This window comes from Mixophyes fleayi, chromosome 6 (genome assembly GCF_038048845.1).
Source record: "Mixophyes fleayi isolate aMixFle1 chromosome 6, aMixFle1.hap1, whole genome shotgun sequence".
NCBI classification, from domain to species: domain Eukaryota; kingdom Metazoa; phylum Chordata; class Amphibia; order Anura; family Limnodynastidae; genus Mixophyes; species Mixophyes fleayi.
This window is the reverse complement of record NC_134407.1, coordinates 203,344,243-203,365,400: the sequence shown is the minus strand read 5'-3', so window position 1 is coordinate 203,365,400 and position 21,158 is coordinate 203,344,243. Positions and strand designations below refer to the sequence as shown.

Sequence of the window (21,158 nt, the reverse complement as noted above, 5' to 3'; positions counted from 1 at the left end):
CAGGACTAAGCAGCCCCGCAGACTAAATGTAAAATGTATTTGGTTATTCAATAAAGGCTTTTCTGGCTCGCTCAGTATAGCAAATAGAACAGCGCCACCTGCTGATATCTTGCGAGTACTATTAATGTGTTAGGAATTGTTCTCCCTCTATTGGGCGGCTATTTTACCGGAGACCGTAATGTATCCTGCAATAGAGACATGGATATAAAGCATTGTTTTCCTCCTCTAGGAATAACGATGTAAATAGAACTCGGTGTTTGTGTGACGTCAGAAGGCTAGTTCGTGTAGTTCTTAAGTGGGTATGAGACGAGCGCAGAACCTAAGATAGAACTACATCTCCCAGCAACCCCCGCGGTTTCCGACTGTACCCAATTATATCGGTGATTACACACTAGACCTTCCGCTCCTATACGAATACTGCTGTTACCAGGTCTGTTTATTATTATTATTATTCTTATTATTATTATCATCATCACAGTGTTTATTATATGTTCACGTGTTACTGTCTCTGTGACCAGTGCAAGGGATGTACTAAAAGGAATGACAGCTTCAGTCTGGTAAAAGGAACGCCAATAGACTTCTATGATAGCAAATGAAAATTTTATGTATATTTTAGAAAATCTTATACTTCTTAAATATATCTTCCACACACTTATTGCTAAGGTACTTGGTCATGTTTTACATGTGGAATGACAGCTGATTACTATGGAATGACAGCTCTTTTATACATTTTTCAATGCAAAAATGTCAAAACAATTCCTCTTCTGTCATGGTAAACACCCCTATTTCTCCCACACCCCCTAATCCCACACAGTATTCCCTTTGCATATGCGCTCGCCCACACCTGTACCCCACCACACAAGTCTCATAACGTGGAACGACGGAGGATTACTGTGGAATGACAGCTGTTTTATACGCCATGTCAATGCAGAAATATCAGTAAAAACTTGCATTTCTCCCAAAAAAAAAACCTATTTCTCCCACATCCCCTAATCCCAAATTCTAAATCCTTTGCATATGCGCTCCCCCACACCTTTACCCCACTACATTACTACAATTTGCACAGGTACATCAGTCATGAAAAGTCCCTAATAAAAAACATTCTTGGGTCAGACAGTCAGTGGGATTATATTACACTTGGGTAAGGGGTCTTATCTAAAGTAAGCACTACATGAGTTAATCCCGTTCACGAAAACATGGTTTGTACAGTCTCCTATCCCTTTTTTCCTTACTGTGCTTCTCTTATCCCCCTTTTTCCTTACTGTCCCTCTCTTTTTTCCTTTTTCCTCCATACTGTGCATTTCTGCGTTATTCCCCTTTTTTTTTTTTTTTTTTTTTTTTTTTTTACTTACCTTTCTTTTCGCTTCTTTCTTCTCTTCTCTTTTGTCTTCTTGTTTCTTTCCTGGTCCTCTCCGCGCTGCTCCTCACTGAAGGACAGGCGTGACTTGATGACGTCACACCTGTCATTCAGAGTTAACAGTGCAGAGAGGAGGGAGAAGGAGGGACGCCGGCGCAGCGACCGGGTGAGTATTGTATCTATTTTTTATTTTTTTTTACTGCTTTCCCCACCAACGAAGGGAGCCCCGAACCCGCCCGCCCACAACCCCCCAAACCCCCCCCCCCCCTCCCTCCGCCATTGAAAAAATAAAAAAAAAAAGAATAAAAAAAAATCCGGCTATGCCCGGCAGGCAATATAAATGTCCTCAGCGGGCTGCATGTGGCCCGCCGGCCGTAGTTTGAGGACCCCTGGATTAGGGGATATGGGAGAAATTATGGTGTTTTTTGGGGAGTAATGCAAGTTTTTACTGATATTTCTGCATTGACATGGTGTATAAAACAGCTGTCATTCCATAGTAATTGTCCGTAATTCCATGTCATTCCACATGTAAAACACGACCAAGTACCTTAGCAATAAGTGTGTGGAAGATATATTTAAGAAGTATAAGATTTTTTTAAATATACATAAAATTTCTATTTGCTATCATAGTAGGCTATTGGCATTCCTTTTACCAGACTGAAGCTGTCATTCCTTTTTAGAACATCACCCAGTGCAACCTTTGCATGGTTTCTGATTCCATCACTGCTTTTGGACACTATCATGAAGGTATTTTAATATGATCTCCTGCTTGTCTTTCTCCAGGTTTTAACCATGCCAAGCTGCATCGTCAAGGGATGTACACACTACACCGGCATGAAGACCTCCAACCCCCTGCTTACCATGCATGTCTTTCCCAGGGAGATCGGTCGCATAAAGCTTTGGCTCCAACAGACCGGACAGGATTTTGGTGACATTGATGCGTTTGCCACCAAAATTTTGGATGCCGCCAGAAGTGGGAAATACCGCATCTGTTCTGCACACTTTGGTCCTGGAAGTTATACCTCCCAGGGCAGTAGGATAGTACTTAAACAGGACGCGGTGCCCACTCTCTTCCCTGGGATTTACCCCAAGCCCCCTCAAGATTGGAAGCCTTTTCCGCCTCAGGCCAAGAAAATTCACCTAGATTTGGATATTCTAGGTAAACGTGACACTCCCCTCTATGTAAATGCCGGCACACCGAAGCAAACCACCCAGAAGAGAGAGGTGGCTACGCAAACGGACATAGGATGCCAGAAACCACAGCAAGGTGTACCTGGGCGCACCATAAACCTGGAGGGGGTGAGAGAAATCCCAACCGAGTATCCCTACCAGGAGCAGCTGTTGGACGCCAACGGGCGATGCGCCGGGGTCTTCTATCGCACAGACTCTGGACAAAATGAACTTAAGCCCAAACAGACCCAACACATTTATAAACTTTCCTCACAGATACAGAAAGAATGCTTTACTGCAGACTCCACGGCGGAGAACAGGATTGCGCTCACTTCTCTAGAAAACATACTGGTGAGTGAACTAGGTCACGGCCAGATAACCCAATCTCTTATTATTAATATTATTATCATTTATTTGTTAGGCGCCACAAGGTTTCCGCAGCGCCGCACATAGTACAAACAGTAGACTATACAGGGTATAACAGTACAGAACAATAAACAAAAGTACCAATACTTCAGAAACTCCAGGCAGGCAGATGCAATAGACACGGAGCAGAAGAACGGGTAAGGAGACAGGAGGGAAGAGGGCCCTGCTCATGTGAGCTTACATCCTAAGGGAGGGTAGACAGACCAGGCACAAGAGGAGCCAGATGAGGGAATGGGAGAGAGGTCCCATATGTGGTCGGGCAGTGGGTGGCTGAGTTTTATATGTATAACCTATTTACAGCCTCGTATGCACAAATGGAGATGTTACACCGCATACATAATTGGAGCTACTGGTGCCGTTTGGTAAAACATGCACAGAGAATATATACTAATTGCAGACCCTCATTCTACAGTGTTATCTACCTAACCTGTGTGTGTGTGTGTGTGTGTGTGTATATATATATATATATATATATATATATATATATATATATATATATATATATTTACACACACAGATCATGAGCATTAACCAGAGTTTGCTCTAATAATACAGCATGCTAGCATTGTAGCATTGCCCACCAGTAGAGGACAGTATTATCCTGATCCAGCTGGATATGATATTTACTAGTCCATGATGCCATTGTGCAATGGATATTAATTTAAAATATTAGTGTATACAGTAGTTTTGCATATACCTCTTTAAAATAATGCTTTTCTGTAGAAATCCAATTGACACTGTCCTATATGATGTATTTTAATATAGAAATGGTATCCTAAGGACAATATCACCTAGGACATCCCAGTTGACTGTAACACTTTTTAATTCCCAGTGATATTATAGGACATGCGCTCACTATTATGTTTTGTTTTATGTGACTGGGGTTTGTAGGTCTCCCTCTTGCAGCATCTGTCTGAAGTTCCTCTAACCAGCCGACCCCAAAAACAGAAGACCAGCCGACTACTGAACCAAGCAGCAGAGATCATCTCCATACTGACTGGAGAGGTGAGACTTCGGTTCAGGGGGTAAGGTGAGGTTGGTTAGCTGGAGGTTGTGGACATGAATGAGAGTTTGAGTAATGATTGTGTTGATTTGGTAGTCTTGTTCTCAATCGGAGGTAGAGAACATGTCCTGGATTCAGGGTCTTCAAGAACTGTGTGTGATATCACAAGACCTTCCGTCAGTTCCATAAACCATGCACAACTTGAAGAATACGTTACAGACTGATAATGACACTGATCTCAATCAAGAGAGAACTTTATTTTATGTTGCTCATTAATTTTGTCACAGTCGTATACCAAATATGACCCTTCACTCTTTCCGTTGGAAACCTGATTGTCGTGCTTTTCAGTAGATCTGTTTTGTCACCTTTTATGTCTAATTTTTTTTTTTTTTCTTGTCTGATTCACATTTTTAATTTTTGCTGGTCCATTTTCATTGTTAAGATCAGAACTTTGTGATAGGTTTCTAAATTGGAACGCTGTCTCTTCCCTGTGAGCCACTGGTGATCTGTTCCTCTCGTTGTGCAGGAGTGGACGGTGGTGAAGAAGAACGCACACATCAGCAAGTTCTACCAGATGATTCGAGAGGTGAGGGAGCTGGTCACATGATCTGTCACATGACGCGTCCCCAACGGCAGGAGTCCCTTACTGAATTATAATTATATTATGTGTGTTACAGGTACCTATCAAGTGTGGGGATGTTGCAGTGTTTTTTACGATGGACGAGTGGGACTATATAGAGGAGCACGAGGACCAGTATAAGCATGTGATGCTGGAGAACCCTTTAGAATCCAAGAACATGCGATCAAACATGAGCTCTGGTAATGTTATTGTTGTATTCCTGATACTGTGTGCGGAGTCCAGGATATTAACCTCAGTGTCCATCTATCTCAGAGCTGCAGGCTTACGAAAATTATCTAAACTATATGATGATGATGAAAATACTTTCCAGCTTACGTCGCCATCTATAATAAATACATATATATATATATATATTTTTTTTTTTTCTGGGATCCCACTGTTGTTATTCTTCTCTGTTTGAATACATTGTAATGCGTGTTGCATATAATATACTTTGTTTGCACCCCCCAAGTCCTAATTGCACATGTTCCAAAGATAATTAAAAATAAATTATAGTTAAATAAACATATACTTTGGATAAGAGTATCCTTGGCTGTCCGTAGACGCTGGGACTTGTAGTTACTCAGCAGCTGGAAAGCCCAAGGGGTATATTTACTAAACTGCGGGTTTGAAAAAGTGGAGATGTTGCCTATAGCAACCAATCAGATTCTAGCTGTTATTTTGTAGAATATACTAAATAAATGGTAACTAGAATCTGATTGGTTGCTATAGGCAACATCTCCACTTTTTCAAACCCGCAGTTTAGTAAATCTAGCCCTAAGTCTGAGTTTAAGAATGACAACATACACTTATCTAATATGGGGCTATTGTAAAGTAATAACAAATAGACTGAATTATACTCATTGATCACTTGCCTTCCCATTGCAGACAGCTCTAAAGAAGAAGTTCTAGAGAGTAAGTGTGATCAACGGCTGAACCCCATTGCTGAACGTCTGAACCCCATTGCTGAACGTCTGAACCCCATTGCTGAACGTCTGAACCCCATTGCTGAACGTCTGAACCCCATTATAGAGCAAACCGCAGGTAAAACTGGTGTCACAAGGGTAGAGAGCTTACTACTGATCTGTGCTGTGTCATCCATCTTAGGCTGTGGATAGACATTGACATATGCAGGTTTCTTATTTAGATACAGAAGCTCTTGTGATCACAGAGAGCCATCCAGACCCTCCGCTGATCCCCGATACATCCCTGCCGCTGAGTACAGGTGGGTCCTGACTGGAATTCCCAGCTTTAGTCACTTTCTGCTAAGTAACTTTATTTAAATCCAATAAACGATAATAAGTTTCTTATTGATGCTCTGCAGATGTCGGTCTAACCACACCCCTTGTGGGCGGGATTATCAGAATAATGGGTGGTGCTTTGGCCATTACTGGTGTGGTCATAGACAAAAGGAGTCAATGTGGACAGAGTTACCTTACATCCGCCTCTGTTAGAATGAAGCTTCCTGTACATGACAAGTTTTTGTGCATTTTAAACGTATCTGTTGACTGCACGCGGTTGAGACAGCCATTTTTGGTGCTGAACCAATGTTCAGCCTATGAAGCTGGTGGGAACTAATCACAATACTGATGTGTGAGACACAAAGTCCTTCACGCCTCAGTCATGTGACTGGTTCTTAGGGCTCTCGTTCACACTAATGCATTTTTAGTGTACTTATTAGCGCATGAAGAATGCATTTGCAAAGGTTTCAGTGGTGATTTTCACCCCAATGAGGTCTGTAAAATCTTTCCCCTTGTTTTTAGGATTTTTAAACACTTCCCGAACAGTTTGAATGCACTTACACTGATTAATTTAATAACATATGTAAAATGCATTGAAACGTGTCACTAAATAAATTATCATCACCATTTATTTATATAGCGCCACTAATTCTGCAGCGCTGTACAAAGAACTCACATCAGTCCCTGCCCCATTGGGACTTACAGTCTAAATTCCTTAACATACACACAGACACAAACTAGGGTCAATTTGTTAGCAGCCAATTAACCTACCAGTATGTTTTTGGAGTGTGAGAGGAAACCGGAGCACCCGGAGGAAACCCACGCAAACACGGGGAGAACATACAATGTAGTAAAAAAGAAATCCCATTTCTGAACTATCTCTTGGATGATATTGCCTGTTTTATGTTAGTTATCTGTACGTGTAGCTCACAAACAAAGATCTCATTAAACATAGACTCCTCTGGGTGTGTGTTGAAACATCTGCAGAACTCGCTTTGATGAACGGGTCAATCTAGTTTTCGGATGTTTTCTGTTTAGATGTAAAAACAAAACAAAAAATGGCTTTCAATTTTTTTATGGTTCGTTCCCAGATAAGTGCGAAGAAATATTTAGCAAAGATGAGGATAATGATGCCATCAACAAGCAGTGTTCCACAGGTAAAGGATATTACATATTCTGCTAGGAATACAAAGATCACTGTGATCAATTATCTCATTCTCTGTTGAGCTATAAAAATTCCAGAGCTGCCATTTTGTCAGAGTCCACAGTTTATTCACATGTGCATAAATGTACTTGGAGCCTGAAATCAAACGGGCAGAGACATTGGTATTTCCTATTGCAATGTCTATACAATAGACTGAGTGCAGTGCATTGTAGGAACACAATGTAAGGCCAGGTAGATTCAGGGACCTGAGATGATAAATGTATTTAGCATTGAGTTTCAGAAGGTCACCAGACATACTGAGCGACACTTAAGCTGGGTACACACTACACAGTTTTCATCCAATAATCGGCTAAATCAGCCGACATACGACCGCTCGTTCAAAAGTCGGGTCAGTGTGTGCAGTGACACGATGGTCGAAAGTCTGCCCAAATGGACGATTGTCTCCTCATTTGGTTGGTCGTACCGTTTAATATTTTCGTTCCAAACTCGTTTCCGCTTTGGAGTGTGTATAAACTTCCGACCGATCCACAACAGTGAGTACGAAATTACAGTCATTGCTCAAGACAACATGGCTGTAAAAAGTCGCTAAAGGGACGTCCGCTCTTCCCTTTATCGTTCTAAACAAGGCTAGTGTGTATGCAGTCCATGGACCGAGCGATCGGAACATCGATCGCATGTAAAATCGCTCTGCATAAAAAGTTGAAATTTCTGTAGTGTGTACCCAGCTTTACAGTCAGCATCCATTATGGTCATCGAATATAGTTTTGACATTTTAGTTTACATTAAAGGAATACAGCAGATTCAATTGGCAGTACTGTTCACCGGAAAATTGGGATTCAGAGAATTTTAATAGGAAACAAATGGTTTATTTTCAGCTGCAGTCATTACAGGAGAGTCCGCCACCTGTCTGAGCCGGAGGAAAGAATCATCCTCAGGTAAAAGCCAGCAGAAGATAGAATTTGACGGGAGATAAGACCCGTTTAGCCCATCTAGTCTGCCCATTTTTTAACCTGTGGTAACCTCAAACCCTATAGCTCCTTAGTTTTTTGTAAGGATATCCCTTTGTCTATGCCAAGCATGTTTACATTGCTCTACTCTATTAGTCTCTACCACCTCTGATAGGAGGTTATTCCACTTATCCACTACTCTTTCTGTGAAGTAGTTTTTCCTCAGATTTCCTCTGAACCTACTTTCCCCCAGTGTCAGTACATGTCCTTGTGTTCTATTACGTCTCTTCCTTTGAAGAATGTTTCCCTCCTGTACCTTGTTTCTGTCATGTCCCCCTTTCTCTTCTCTGCTCCAAACTATACATATTAAGATCTTTTAGTGGTATGACCCATGTTTATGGGTCATACCATTATAAAGGGGGTTCACATTTCAGTGTTTATTAACATAAACAAGACAAAGGAATAAGCGTTAAAGGAGTTCTCCACCCCTCAGATTACTTTATGGGTTTATAAACACCTTCCTGTAACTATTACTAGATACAATCCCTTATCTTTCTGACGTCTCTCTCTGTGCTTTACACCAAAGCCCTTATATGATCCAGACAGAGTTGGTTATTTTCGGTTCACTTATACCTGGTTTATTCTGCGCAGTTTGTATCCACAGAGTCTCTCTGTCTTTTGTCCGAGGCTAATGAGAATAAATAATTCTGCCTGAATAATAGAAAGTCACAGACAAGTTTTTCCTATAGGACAGGGGACATTGGCACCAGTGTCTGTTAGCTGCGCGGAATGGTTTGTAGGGTGATTGTCTCCTAGTTCCTTCTGTTCCAAGCCGACCGACACAAGACAAGTCGGTCAGCATGTGGAATCATGGAGATGACCTCAGCTGCTGTTGTGTTTTAATATTATTATGCAATGAAAGACTGAAAATGAGCGTTTGTGTCTGGCATTTGGTTGGCATGTGTCCGTGGTCTGCTATAGTTATGGCTTGTTTTTTTTTTCTTCTGTCCAACAGAGGAATGTACTAAATGGGACACCGTAGACGACTCCTGTGAATCGCCCAGCTCGGAGCTATGGATAGCACAAGACGGTACCACATCTTCTCAGTGGATCCCACAAGAGGACCCCAGGCCACCGGGATGGAGTTACTATTCATATCCTAGAAAACGTTCTTTAGTACAATGTCCTGTGAGTCTGTCCTGGGACACTACACATACTGTACAACTAGAGCACTCGGGATCAGACCATGCAGAATCAAAAAGAGCACCAACGGTACAGAAGCACCGGTGTGAACTGTGTGACACGTCCTTTCCTGACAAACATGAACTTCTAGTGCATGAAAAAACACACACTAAGAAGCAGCGATTGTGATCAACGCTTAATCACTCTTAATCCCGCCACCTGTGAGACAACAGGACGTCTGGTGCCTGCATGTGCCAATTGGTGTTTTGCCGTCCCAAGTATGATCACAAAATGCATTTTGTATTTCCTACCAGAGAAGGATCTTAACGGATGCGGAACGGAGTTTGGCCGTTGCACGGTTTTGTTTCACAACAGAAAGAATCGTGGAGAATCCCTGAAAATTAAATCGCACTATGAGAGATTTGGCCGTCGAGTAAATCTCCGGAAAGTGTTGTTTTGTCTTATGTGCACAAAGTGGTTTTAAATCTCAATACAGGAATAAGGAAATTCAAGGACATTAAAACATTTTTTTTATATCTGTTTTGTATTACATAGAACAAACTTTCCTATCTGGTCCTCTAGAACAACAGTCCTACTAGAATTTGATGATTTCAGTGTTTTGCTTCTTTAATAATTTACATATCGGTTAATCAACTGCTTGGTACAGGGAATGTTCAAACATATCTATTGCCATTTATTTATCTACCTGTGTTTCCTGTTTATTAGAACAGTTTGACACCCATCCCAGAGACAGCTGCTATTTGTGACCCCAGAATATTGGTTACCTCCTGGAATCCCTTATTGGAGCGTTAAAAAGGGGTCGAGCTCTAGGACCTTGGTGGCTCAGGATCGGACAAGTCACGTCACCCGGCTAGTGGTGTCCTCCTGAGATTGACCCCACCCACTTTTGAACATTCCAAGCTCGGAATATTGAAAATCTAAACATCTAAAAAGAAAATATATTAGTACTTGGAATTCCATTTAATGCTGTCATGTGTAGGATTAGTCAGAGCTGAGCAATTGTTACCCTGTTCTAGTGTAGTGCATTGTGGGTACTGAGCCCCACACTGGTACAGCAATTTTATCTGTGTCATATGAAATATTTTTGCTTTAAGCAACCGGGTAAACAATCAAGAAATTAAAAAAAAACAAAAATACTTGGCTACAAAAAGACAGTGATCATAGCTGGTTTATGTGGTTTACTGCGTACAACATGACTTGACATTTAGATTAGAAATATGATCATTTTCTTAGTTAACTTGTAATATTTTACCAAACTGTGACTGCAATTACAGTACTAGTCATTGCCTGGTGTGAGGGTGTGGTTATATAAAGGCTTATAGTGCACTTGTAAGAGGCCTATACTTCCTCCATATGGTAGCACCCTGGCAGTACGAGCTTGCTGGAATTTGTAGTTCTGTAAAAGATTAATTGCCGCAACCACAAGGTTAGAAACGTGTGGCTTATCTCCAGTGTTGTAGTCGCTGCCGGACACTGTTTTGTTCTCGATGGCACAATGTGGTTGTGTTTAATGCAATTGATATTCAAGTGTGGCCATTAAGTACATTGTGTGAAGGAGGTTGACCTGGGACAGTGGTGTGGATGGTGTGTAGTTGGTAAGCCCGTGTAGACTGAGAGAAGAGGGGGTCTGAGGTGTCTGCTTGCCTGGTGCGGTGTTAGTACAGATTAACACATCACCAGGTGACCAGACCCCCTCTTCTCTCAGTCTATACAGGAACACCAACAACACACTATTAACACCACTGCGCCACGGAAACCTCCTTCAAACCCTAAAACACAGAATGGGAACCACTGAAGCTTCTGTCAGGCAGCAACCACCTGACCAGACCCTCCATTAACAAGTTCAGAGGGTCCAGAATTTTCCTCTCCATTAGTACATTGTACCAGTGAATAGGAAGGAGTAGCTGGCAGTGAAAGGGTTAGTTTGAACCTCACCAGGGTCAAGTAACTAGAGCACTTATACCAAACTAGGAGATGGAAAGGTGGAGAACAACTAACAGGACCTAACCTTACATTTCAGTAACCAGTGACAAAACTAACAGGTCAGGCTTATACAAAGTAGGTCATTTCCTGTGCTGAAATCATCTGCTCTGCATTTATAAACTACCTTTGGAACCGTCTGTGCGTGTCTCGATTTGTACCAGTGCACATAAATTACCGTCCTGATGTATATGGAAATGAAAGATTCCCAGAGCAGTGTAGAAACCGGATTTCCTTTTGCAGGGTGAGATTCTTGAAATGAGGTAAGATTTTACGGGACCTTCCTTCCAGTGTAGAGGTGTGTGCGACCATTTTCACTCCGCAAAAGTAATTGAGTTTGGCACCAGGTCAAAGGTTTCAAGGTTCACACACACAATATTGCCACCTGTTAATTCTAGCTGTCATTTTGTCGAATGCGCTAAATAAATGATAACTAAAATCTGGTTGCTATAGGCAACATCTCCAATTTTCAAACCCGCCGGAAACTTGAAGCTTGCTACATTTACCGCCAGAATGCTACAGCTTGTGGGTTTGGTGAAGGAATTGTACAGTCTGTATGTTGAGAGATTCTATGTTGATATTCTTTCCTTATCGTTTTTTGAGGCAGATGAAAGGAGACCAGGACAATTATAAAAACATAAACTTATGTTAATATATATTTATGCCTTAAGAAAACCAACAATTGAAACATTTGTGGATCTTAGTGATATTACAAAATAAAAATTGATTATACAGCTATCATCCATTAGAAATGTTAATAGTGGCGCTCTTGAAATTAGATTGTACCTGTTGCTTAACCACACTTGAAGCAGCCATTTTGTGGGCTAAACCATGTTTATGATGACCGCTTATCAATTCACTAGGAACCTGTAATTGGGAGTAATATTCATAAGATACTTTTTCCCATTGGCACCGATACAGTGGCTCTTGTTTTATACAGTAGAACTTTATTTTCTTTTATATCTGGTTAACGTCCATTCCACTCTATCCTGTCCTAAATGAATTTGTAATGTAATGTCAAGCTTCTGCCATATCAAGTTGTAAAAGTAGTGAACGGAATTCACAAAATAATCATTAAACGATTTATCAGCTATTGCTCTCTGGCGTGACGAGATCAGCGCTCCCATCTCATGTTCATGTCTCGCTCTGGGAGCGTTTGATCTCTCCTGAGCGCTGCGGTTTTCAAAAAATCCTGTATGATATTGCCCCTTACAAGCCTTTAGAAATGGCAGTTTAATAAAATGATCTAAAATCAATAAAATGACGGAAATCTTCTGTTAATATGAAAGTCTTTCTCTGTCTGATCACGTCTCTTGGTTGGAGTGTACTTGTCTTCTACAGAAGGTGGAGGTAGCCATTTTGTTCCCTCGTGTTCATGAGAAATGTGGCTTGTTAGTTCACTAGAAACTGGGCCAATTATCATGAGATTTCAGGCTATGGCCTCACTAGTGACATCATTGAGGCATTAGATTCTAGGGAGTCCACAAGCTGCATTCCCACGAATGCAACCAGTTTGTATGTAACTAGTACAGAAAGAGATAGGTTTACTAAAGATTCTAAATGGAAAGTTGGAGTTGTTGCCTATAGTAACCAATCAGATTCCAGCTATCATTTTCTAGAATCTGGTTGCTATGGGCAACAACTCTGTTTCTTTTTTTTAGAATCTAATAAAGACTTTAACCTCTCCTTGAAATTCTTTATTCCTTGCTTGTTTAAATTGTAAGGCTTAGTAATGCAATATCCCTGTGTATAGGGTAATGAAACCTGTAGATCCAGCCCTGACATTCCCTGTGCCTGCTCACTATCGTTATCAGGAATCTATATGTCAACATTCGAGAGGATAAAGTGTCATTTAGAAGCCCTTTGCACCTGGGTTGACAACACCGTACTGGTTTTCTACTCTGTGAGATTTCAAGATTTAATACGTGTTGAAGCTCCACATCATGGCTTCTACTGATCTGCTAGAAGAACTGGACTGCGCTATCTGTTTGCACATGTACACGGACCCTGTAACACTGAGATGTGGACACAACTTCTGCCGAGTCTGTATTGAGGATTTTCTGAACACACAGGGAAGATCTGGGGTTTATACCTGTCCTGAATGCAGAGAAGAGTTTCGTGATCGTCCTGTGTTGAGGAAGAACACAACTCTATCTAATATAGCAGAGAGTTTACTTTCCAAGTCCAAGCAGGCAGAGAATGGTGTCTCTTGCTCTTACTGTGACTCACCCGTTCCTGCTTTGAAATCATGTCTTCAGTGTGACACTTCCATGTGTGAGCATCATTTACACAAACATAAGTCAGCAGACCATACTGTAATACAACCCACTACTTCCCCGGGGAACAGAAAATGCTCCGTCCACAAGAAGGTGTTGGAGTATTACTGCACTGAGGACGCTGCCTGTATCTGTGTTTACTGCAGGCTGGAAGAGAAGCACAACGGCCACCAGTTTTGGTCCTTGGACGAAGCCTTTTTGAAGAAGAAAGGGGAACTGAGAAAATATCTGGAGAAACTGTCCACAAAGAGAGTGGCGACTGAGAAAAGCAGCCAGAGTCTGCAGGAGCACAGGACTAAAGTACAGAAGAAAGCCGCCGATGTAACAGAGAGAGCCGCTGCCCTGTTTAGAGACATCAGGAGACAGCTGGAAGACCTAGAGAAGAGAGTCCTGAGTGAGATCTCCAGGCAAGAAGTGCAGGTCTCACTCTCCATCTCCGACCTGGTTCTGCAGCTGGAAATAAAGAAGGACGAGCTGTCCAGGAAGATGCGTCACATCGAGGAGCTGTGTAACATGACTGATCCAGTGACTGTCTTACAAGGACCAGATATAGGTGACTTGTGTAATACTGAGGAGCAAGATTATGAGGACAGAGAGGGAGGGGATAAAAAGATCCATGATTTAGGTGATCTGGATGAAGAATTGATCAACGTGACATTACACACAGGTTTATCTGATATTGTGAGTAGTATAAAGGACGGGATTCATGTGTTGAGGAGTTCAGACATACTATGTGATGTTAATACAGCTGGCAATAGAGTAGTTATTTCAGGTGACTTGAAAACTGCATCCTGGTCAGACATCAATCAGGGACGACCAAATACGGCAGAAAGATTTGAATATTATCAGGTTTTAAGCACCGATAGTTTTTCCACCGGGCAACATTACTGGGAGGTGGAGACCAGTGAATCAGTAGCCTGTAGAATAGGAATGTGTTACCCCAGTACACCCCGAAAAGGAGGTCAGTCTCTCTTCGGGAATAACAATATATCCTGGTGTTTGCGATGGTGTGATAATCAGCTTTCTGCAATGCATAACAGTAAAGTAATCCAGTTAGTGCACAAGTTTACTAGTCGTAAATTGAGAATATATCTGGATTATGAGGCCGGTCAGCTGTCCTTTTATGAGCTGTGTGACCCGATCAGACACTTACACACCTTCACAGCCACCTTCACTGAGCCCCTTCACGCTGCATTATGTGTATGGGTAGGTTGGATACGAGTACGGGGATAGAAAACCAACCAGAGAGACATTTGTGGGTCATAGTGATATCGCAGGAATAAAAGTGTTTGATTTCTGAGCGCTGTACAGCCATCTATGTTCCTTTAGGTTACAGCTGGGCCACTCTCTTGTGCAAGAAACTAAATTGTACCTTTTACCTACCCCAAGGGTAGGCAACCTGCGGCTCGCCAGGCGTCGTGGAACTACAAGTCCCAGCATGCTTTGCCAGTAGAAAACCAGCAGATAGGTGGCAAGACATGCTGGGATTTGTAGTTTCACAACACCTGGAGAGCCGCAGGTTGCCTACCCCTGATCTAGCCAAACTGGAAGCAGCCATTTTTGTGGGCTAAACCATGTTTATAAGGACAGTCTAAAAAATTGGCTAGGTAACTGGTCACCAGTAACGGAGGCAGTTCAGGAGTGATATTCATGAGGTACCGGATCTCAGTGACTCAATAGGCTGCAGTGTAATAAGCATTGGTTCAGCCTACAAAATCCACACCTCCACTATCTGAGGGGATGTGCACTATAAGGTTTAAGAAAAAATACGATTATCAGTTTCTGGCAAAATGCATCTAGTTCATATTAATTTTAGCCTCTGGGTGGCATTGCTCAATTGTTGTCCAATAGAGTATTGCAACTTCTACTTACACAAACAAGTTTAAATCTTTAAAAATGATATTGTGTGACATTGAATAGTGAGACCGCATGGGCGAAGGTTTGAAAATAAATCTCTAAAAACCCGTTGAAACATGTTCTAATTTTCTTTAAGTTAGTATATTTCTTTTGTAGAGCTGCTTACTATAAAAAAAACAAAAACAAAGAAAGTTCTCCCAATTCAGAGAAAAGATTGGTGTGATAGTTATTGCATAGGAATGATAATGTGAATTATTTACCCCCAAATTATAAGGATATTGGAGACCACTGAGCAGTTTTCTACAGGTCATGGAACTCCGAGGTTCTAGAATCACTTCTATTTTACAGTAAGGGTTACATTACTGCCACCGTCTTTGCCAAGCATTAACTGTTGAAGCCTTTACGGGCAATGAGCTCATTGCTTTGGAAAGTTATGGTTTCACATTTTTTGCATAATGTCACAGGATTGGTGGAATAAGACGGCATTCTTTTTGGTGGCACGTTGGTTTTTCTCTTGATGCTGTGCACAGAGAGCTATGCACCAGATCTGGCACAAACATTTCTATGGGCACTGACTGCATAGTTACACCATCTTAAATGTGGCGGAGACTGGACATTCTCAAACTGGGTGATCCTGGCTATGATCAGATGGCGCATATAGGGGCTGCAAGGGAGTGGAAATATGCACATTGGGGCTGAAAGGCAACTGTACTGTACTGTGCATACTGGGAGCTACTAGGCAGCTGTACTGTACTGTCAATACTGGGAGCTACAAGTGAGCTGTACTATACTCTGCACACCAAGGGAGCTGTACTGTACTGTGCACACCGGGGGTTTCAAGGGAACTGTACTGTGCACACCGGGGGTTTCAAGGGAACTGTACTGTACTGTGCATAGTGGGGACTGCATGGGAGCTGTACTGTACTATGCACACCAGGGGATCCAAGAGAACTGTACTGTACTGTACTGTGCATACTATGGGCTTTTAGGGAGCTGTACAGTGCTGTGCACACTGGGGGATCCAGCTCATACAAGAGTGTGTGTGTGTGTGTGTGTTTGTGTGTGGACAAATACAAATGACATACAGTTTATATATGTATCGTCATTATGAGTAAATCATTTTCAGAGTACAAGTTATTTTAACTTAAGCTGGGTACACACTACAGAATATTACTGCAGATGTGATTTATGTGTCAATTTTACCAGCGACTGAAAGTGCTGATGAGCATGCAGACTCCTGCGTACACACTTACATAATGTACCCTCAGATCTGTGCTCTTCATCTGTTATAATCATCCACTGAAAAGATCGTAACTCTATGCAGATCTGCCTGCACTGCCGGTCGTGTGTACACTCTGCAGAACTTGCCCGAGCTCCTTCCATTGTTTATAGAGATTTGTAGTCAGTTTATAAAATCATATCAAATGATACATTGTGCTTCGGTGTGATAAAACATGATTGCGGGAGTGTACACACTGTTATATCAGACCTAACCATTGTTAATCATGTGATTGGCCAATACTCGTGTAATTGGCATCCTCCAAGAGTTCCATAGGTCACCTGCAAGAATGTGGCTTTTTCATATAAGTCAAAATCAATAGACAAGGCAAAGTTTATTTAGTGGCCCAAGCAATTGTATAACAAAATGTCCCAGCATGCCACGGCTGTAGCTGTCATTGGCATGCTGGGGTCATGTGGGTCAAAGGTGAGGACATTTAAACTAGATTTTGCCAAAGCATTGAACAGAAAACACCCTTTGGCATCTTATCTCTATATTTTATACGCGTCCTAATTTAGCAGCTTGGCCATTTAATATTGAACACCGCACTCCCATCCATCTCAATCCATTCCCAGCTAGCCATGTATAAAATGCTCAAGTTGTTTTGGATTTTGCACAGATGAATGCTGCAAGAATGCATACAAGATAATTCCAGCGTTAACGTTCCATTCAAGTGTTACCCTTATCCTGCTCAGTCATTCTTGGAATGCACAGGGTTAACATTTGGCAGCTGAAGTTTAAATGACAAATACTGGACTAGGATTTAAATAAAATGAACACACCCTCCTGAGCACACACCAGCTTCAGACTTCCTGTTGCTGTTCCAACGATGGCAGCGTCAACTGAGCTGAGAGAGGAGCTGACCTGCTCCATCTGTCTGAGCATTTATACAGATCCTGTAACACTGAGATGTGGACACAACTTCTGCGGAATCTGCATTGAGGATACACTGGAGAGACAGAAGACAACTGGAGTTTATACCTGTCCTGACTGCAGAGCAGAGTGTCAGGAACGTCCCGTACTGCAGAGAAACACAACACTGTGTAATATTGCAAAGCATTTCATGTCTACTCAGCCAGAGCAGAAGACTTGGGTCTTGTGCACTTACTGTGACTTACCTGTTTCTGCAGTTAAATCCTGTCTACAGTGTGAAACTTCCATGTGTGATAACCACTTGAGGAAACATGACAGGTCAGTGGATCATATTTTGATTGCACCCACAATTTTGGCGGCAAAAGCAAAGCGCTGCATTCACAGTAGCGTTGGGGACGGTACAATCCCTATAAATGTTTGCAGAACCCAGAAACAGCCGTTGGAGAAGAACGCAGAACGGGAGAATGATAAGCTAAAATACATTCTGCAGAAGCTGACAGCAAAGAGGAAGAAGACTGAGAAAAGAGTCCAGAATTTGCAGGAGTTCCGGAGAAAAATACAAGAAAAAGCTGCCGGTGAGAGAGAGCGAGCCGCAGCCCAGTTTAGAGACATCAGGAGACGGATGGAAGACCTAGAGAAGAGAGTCCTGGGTAAGATCTCCAGGCAGGAACAGGAGGCTTCAGTCTCAGTCTCTAATCTGATCCAGCAGCTGGAAATAAAGAAGGACGAGCTATATAGTAAAATACTTTACATAGAGGAGCTGTGTAACATGACCAAACCATTGCCAATCTTGCAGTTGGAGACAGCAGAGTTGTGTGATATTGATGATGGAGATGAAGAGGACGGCGAAAGAGATGTTTTAAAGTTTTTTGTTGCAAGTGATGCGGACAAGAATATTATCTCAGAGACCTTACAGAGCGGATTAGTTGATATAATGACTGGTGTAAAAGGAGGGATCAACGTCCTGAAGAGATCGGGAATATTACTGGATGTAAACACAGCTGGAAACAAGTTAATCTTATCAGGTGACTTACAAGCTATATCCTGGACTGAAATCAGCCAGAATCGTCCAGAAACCCCGGAGCTATTTGAGTATTATCAGGTTTTAAGCACCACCCGTTTTTCCTCAGGACAACATTGCTGGGAATTGGAGACTAGTAAAATTGGGCGCTGGAGGGTTGGCATGGCCTACGCTAGTATAGAGCGGAAAGGGGGCCTCTCTCTCTTGGGAAATAACAAGAAGTCCTGGTGTTTGCGATGGTGCAATGATGAATTTTCAATCATGCATGACTGTAGATTAATAAAACTACCTCACAAACTTTCTAGTCAGAGGATAAGATTGAATCTGGACTATGAGGCCGGGCAGCTGTCATTTTATGAGCTGTGTGACCCGATCAGACACTTACACACCTTCACTGCCGCCTTCACTGAGCCCCTTCATGCTGCGTTCTGTGTATGGACAGGTTGCATGAGAATCCTGAGCTCGGAACGCTGATCACTGAATAACCGAGGTTCAGAAAGGTGAATGATTTATAAAATTGAGAAACTATAATTGAAATCACTGGGAATTACAGAGTCACAGAGTGACTGGTGATGGTGTATGGGTAGCTTTCCCTTTCTAGCAAGGTAAAATCTGTATTATTTGTATGTATTTTCTATATGTTCTATCATCAATACGGATGAAGTCCACAAGACTGAGATACAGATAGTGGTCACTTGAGACAATTTGTGAGGCAGCCATTTTGTAGGTTGAACCAACGGTCAGGACAACGCAGCCTGTAAATCCTCGAGGAGAGAAGTGATCTAACTGGCTGATGGTGGATCGGGAGGTGACGGTTTTATAAAGTAGGTAATTCCACAAAACGTCCACCTCACAAATTGTGTCCGTGATATCACTGGTTTCTGCTAAAAATCTGGCTGCATTCTCCTATATAAGGGAGTCTGGTGTTAAAATGAAACTTTCACTCTTAGTGCTAGATTTACTAAACTGCGGGTTTGAAAAAGTGGAGATGTTGCCTATAGCAACCAATCAGATTCTAGCTATCATTTATTTAGTACATTCTACAAAATAACAGCTAGAATCTGATTGGTTGCTATAGGCAACATCTCCACTTTTTCAAACCCACAGTTTAGTAAATATACCTCTTAGTGCCTAACTGAAATCACAAAGCTTTGACCTACTGAGGTCTTATACTGCCACCAATCACATTAGCTCTAATAACTGTATCAGATCCCAAGCCTGGGATCTGTCCTAATTATGTGGTATGAGCTTTGCCTTTCACCAGTATGAAATGGAGTGGGAAGGTAATATTTTGTACTGTTGCTGCAGATGGATGGCAGGGGTAAGATATTCATTCCTCAATGCCTCCCTTACACTAGATTCTCCTGCTACTGAAATGTGAAATTCCAATCTTCAGATCCATAAGGATTTGTAATGTGGTTAGAGCCCCAGTCAGTTCCTTCTTTGGACACAGCAAGCTGGTCATTCATCACAGGGTTCGATAGGATCTTGGATCGTGTTACGATGACAAAAGTGTTTAACACAACATTTCAAAATTCTCCTTGCACCAGCAGCAGGATAGTCAACTGGTAGAGGAATTGGACCCTCTCTGAATGTTATAAGTGGGGAAGGGGATTTCTTATTAAAACCTATGTTTTGCTCTATGTTACACAAAGAAGCCTATGTAAAGTCAATAATTAATGTACATGTTTTAGAGTGGATGACGGAAAAGTAAAGCAAAAAATTGTAATGGTAAAAAGTACTTGCATAGAGAAAATGGAATGGTTTCTGAATCATAAACCAATTTAAATCTGAACTCTTTAAAATACATTGTTGTTAATAATAATAATAATAATTATAATAATTTCAACCATTATTTTGTTCTGTTCCCTTTCTGCATAAATGAAGAGTAATGGTGCTGTTTTAAAACACATTTACTTGGTTGCTGGAGAATCCAACTAAGCGAATAAAAAAAGGCGGCTTTCAGCCCCCCTTCCTGCCTCTTTGTTTCATACAATACACTTACCCCTTGTTAGTAGTCATACGGAGAGGAACCCTAGCTTGGCACCCCTAGTCCAGTGGTTCCCAAACTTTTTCAGTACGCGGCACCCTTAGAGTCTCCGTCATTTTTTCAAGGCACCCCTCCAAAATAATTACAGAGCAGTCCCGTTTCTAAGTAGTTGGGTCAAAAAACGTAATAAGTATTTAGCTCAGGACAGAAATACTTATTTAGTTTTATGCAAAGATACACATAAATCCAAGGGAAAACAATATTTTTATATATTTTTTTCAATTATATTTCTGTCAAAGAATAATTTACAGCTAACTCACACTGTGCCCCCTTCATCTCCACACGCTCTGTGCCCCCTCTGCATCCTCACCCTGCCCCCTCCATCATTCTCTTGCCCTTCCATTGCTGTTTCCTATGACTATTCCCTCTGTTTCTTTACTTGCCATACTTGACCTTCTTTCTTCTGTTTCTTCTTACCAATTTGGCGGTGCCTGGGACCCAGAATCCTCTCTCCTTCCGCCTGTCACTGAATGTCGGGCGTGATGACGTCATGCCCGACATTCAATGAGAAGCAAGGAGGGAGGAGGATGCTGGGTCCTGAGTACCACTGGATTGGCAAGTTTTTTTTTTTTTGTCCCCTGGCCACGGCACCCCTGGGAGCCGCGGCGCACACTTTGGGTACCTAGGCCCTAGTCTGTGCTGCAGGATTTTCACCACACTGTAAGTGACAGGTCTGTACCTACCCGTGCCA

General features: G+C 41.9%; 2 protein-coding genes across 2 annotated transcripts; both read left to right on the top strand.

Annotated features, from left to right (window-relative positions):
* Positions 1-262: 262 nt before the first annotated feature.
* LOC142095227 (uncharacterized) lies at positions 263-10,281 on the top strand. The gene is made up of 10 exons (XM_075178122.1): positions 263-430; positions 2,141-2,878; positions 3,845-3,958; positions 4,483-4,542; positions 4,634-4,775; positions 5,464-5,619; positions 5,723-5,800; positions 6,908-6,973; positions 7,857-7,916; positions 8,944-10,281. The coding sequence occupies exons 2-10, from the start codon at positions 2,150-2,152 to the stop codon at positions 9,297-9,299; spliced, it is 1,761 nt and encodes a 586-aa protein (XP_075034223.1). The 5' UTR covers positions 263-430; positions 2,141-2,149; the 3' UTR covers positions 9,300-10,281.
* A 7,062-nt stretch (positions 10,282-17,343) lies between these two features.
* LOC142160554 (E3 ubiquitin/ISG15 ligase TRIM25-like) lies at positions 17,344-20,533 on the top strand. Its single transcript, XM_075215419.1, has one exon. It carries the CDS (start codon positions 17,353-17,355, stop codon positions 18,889-18,891), a length of 1,539 nt encoding a protein of 512 aa, XP_075071520.1. The 5' UTR covers positions 17,344-17,352; the 3' UTR covers positions 18,892-20,533.
* Positions 20,534-21,158: the final 625 nt, after the last annotated feature.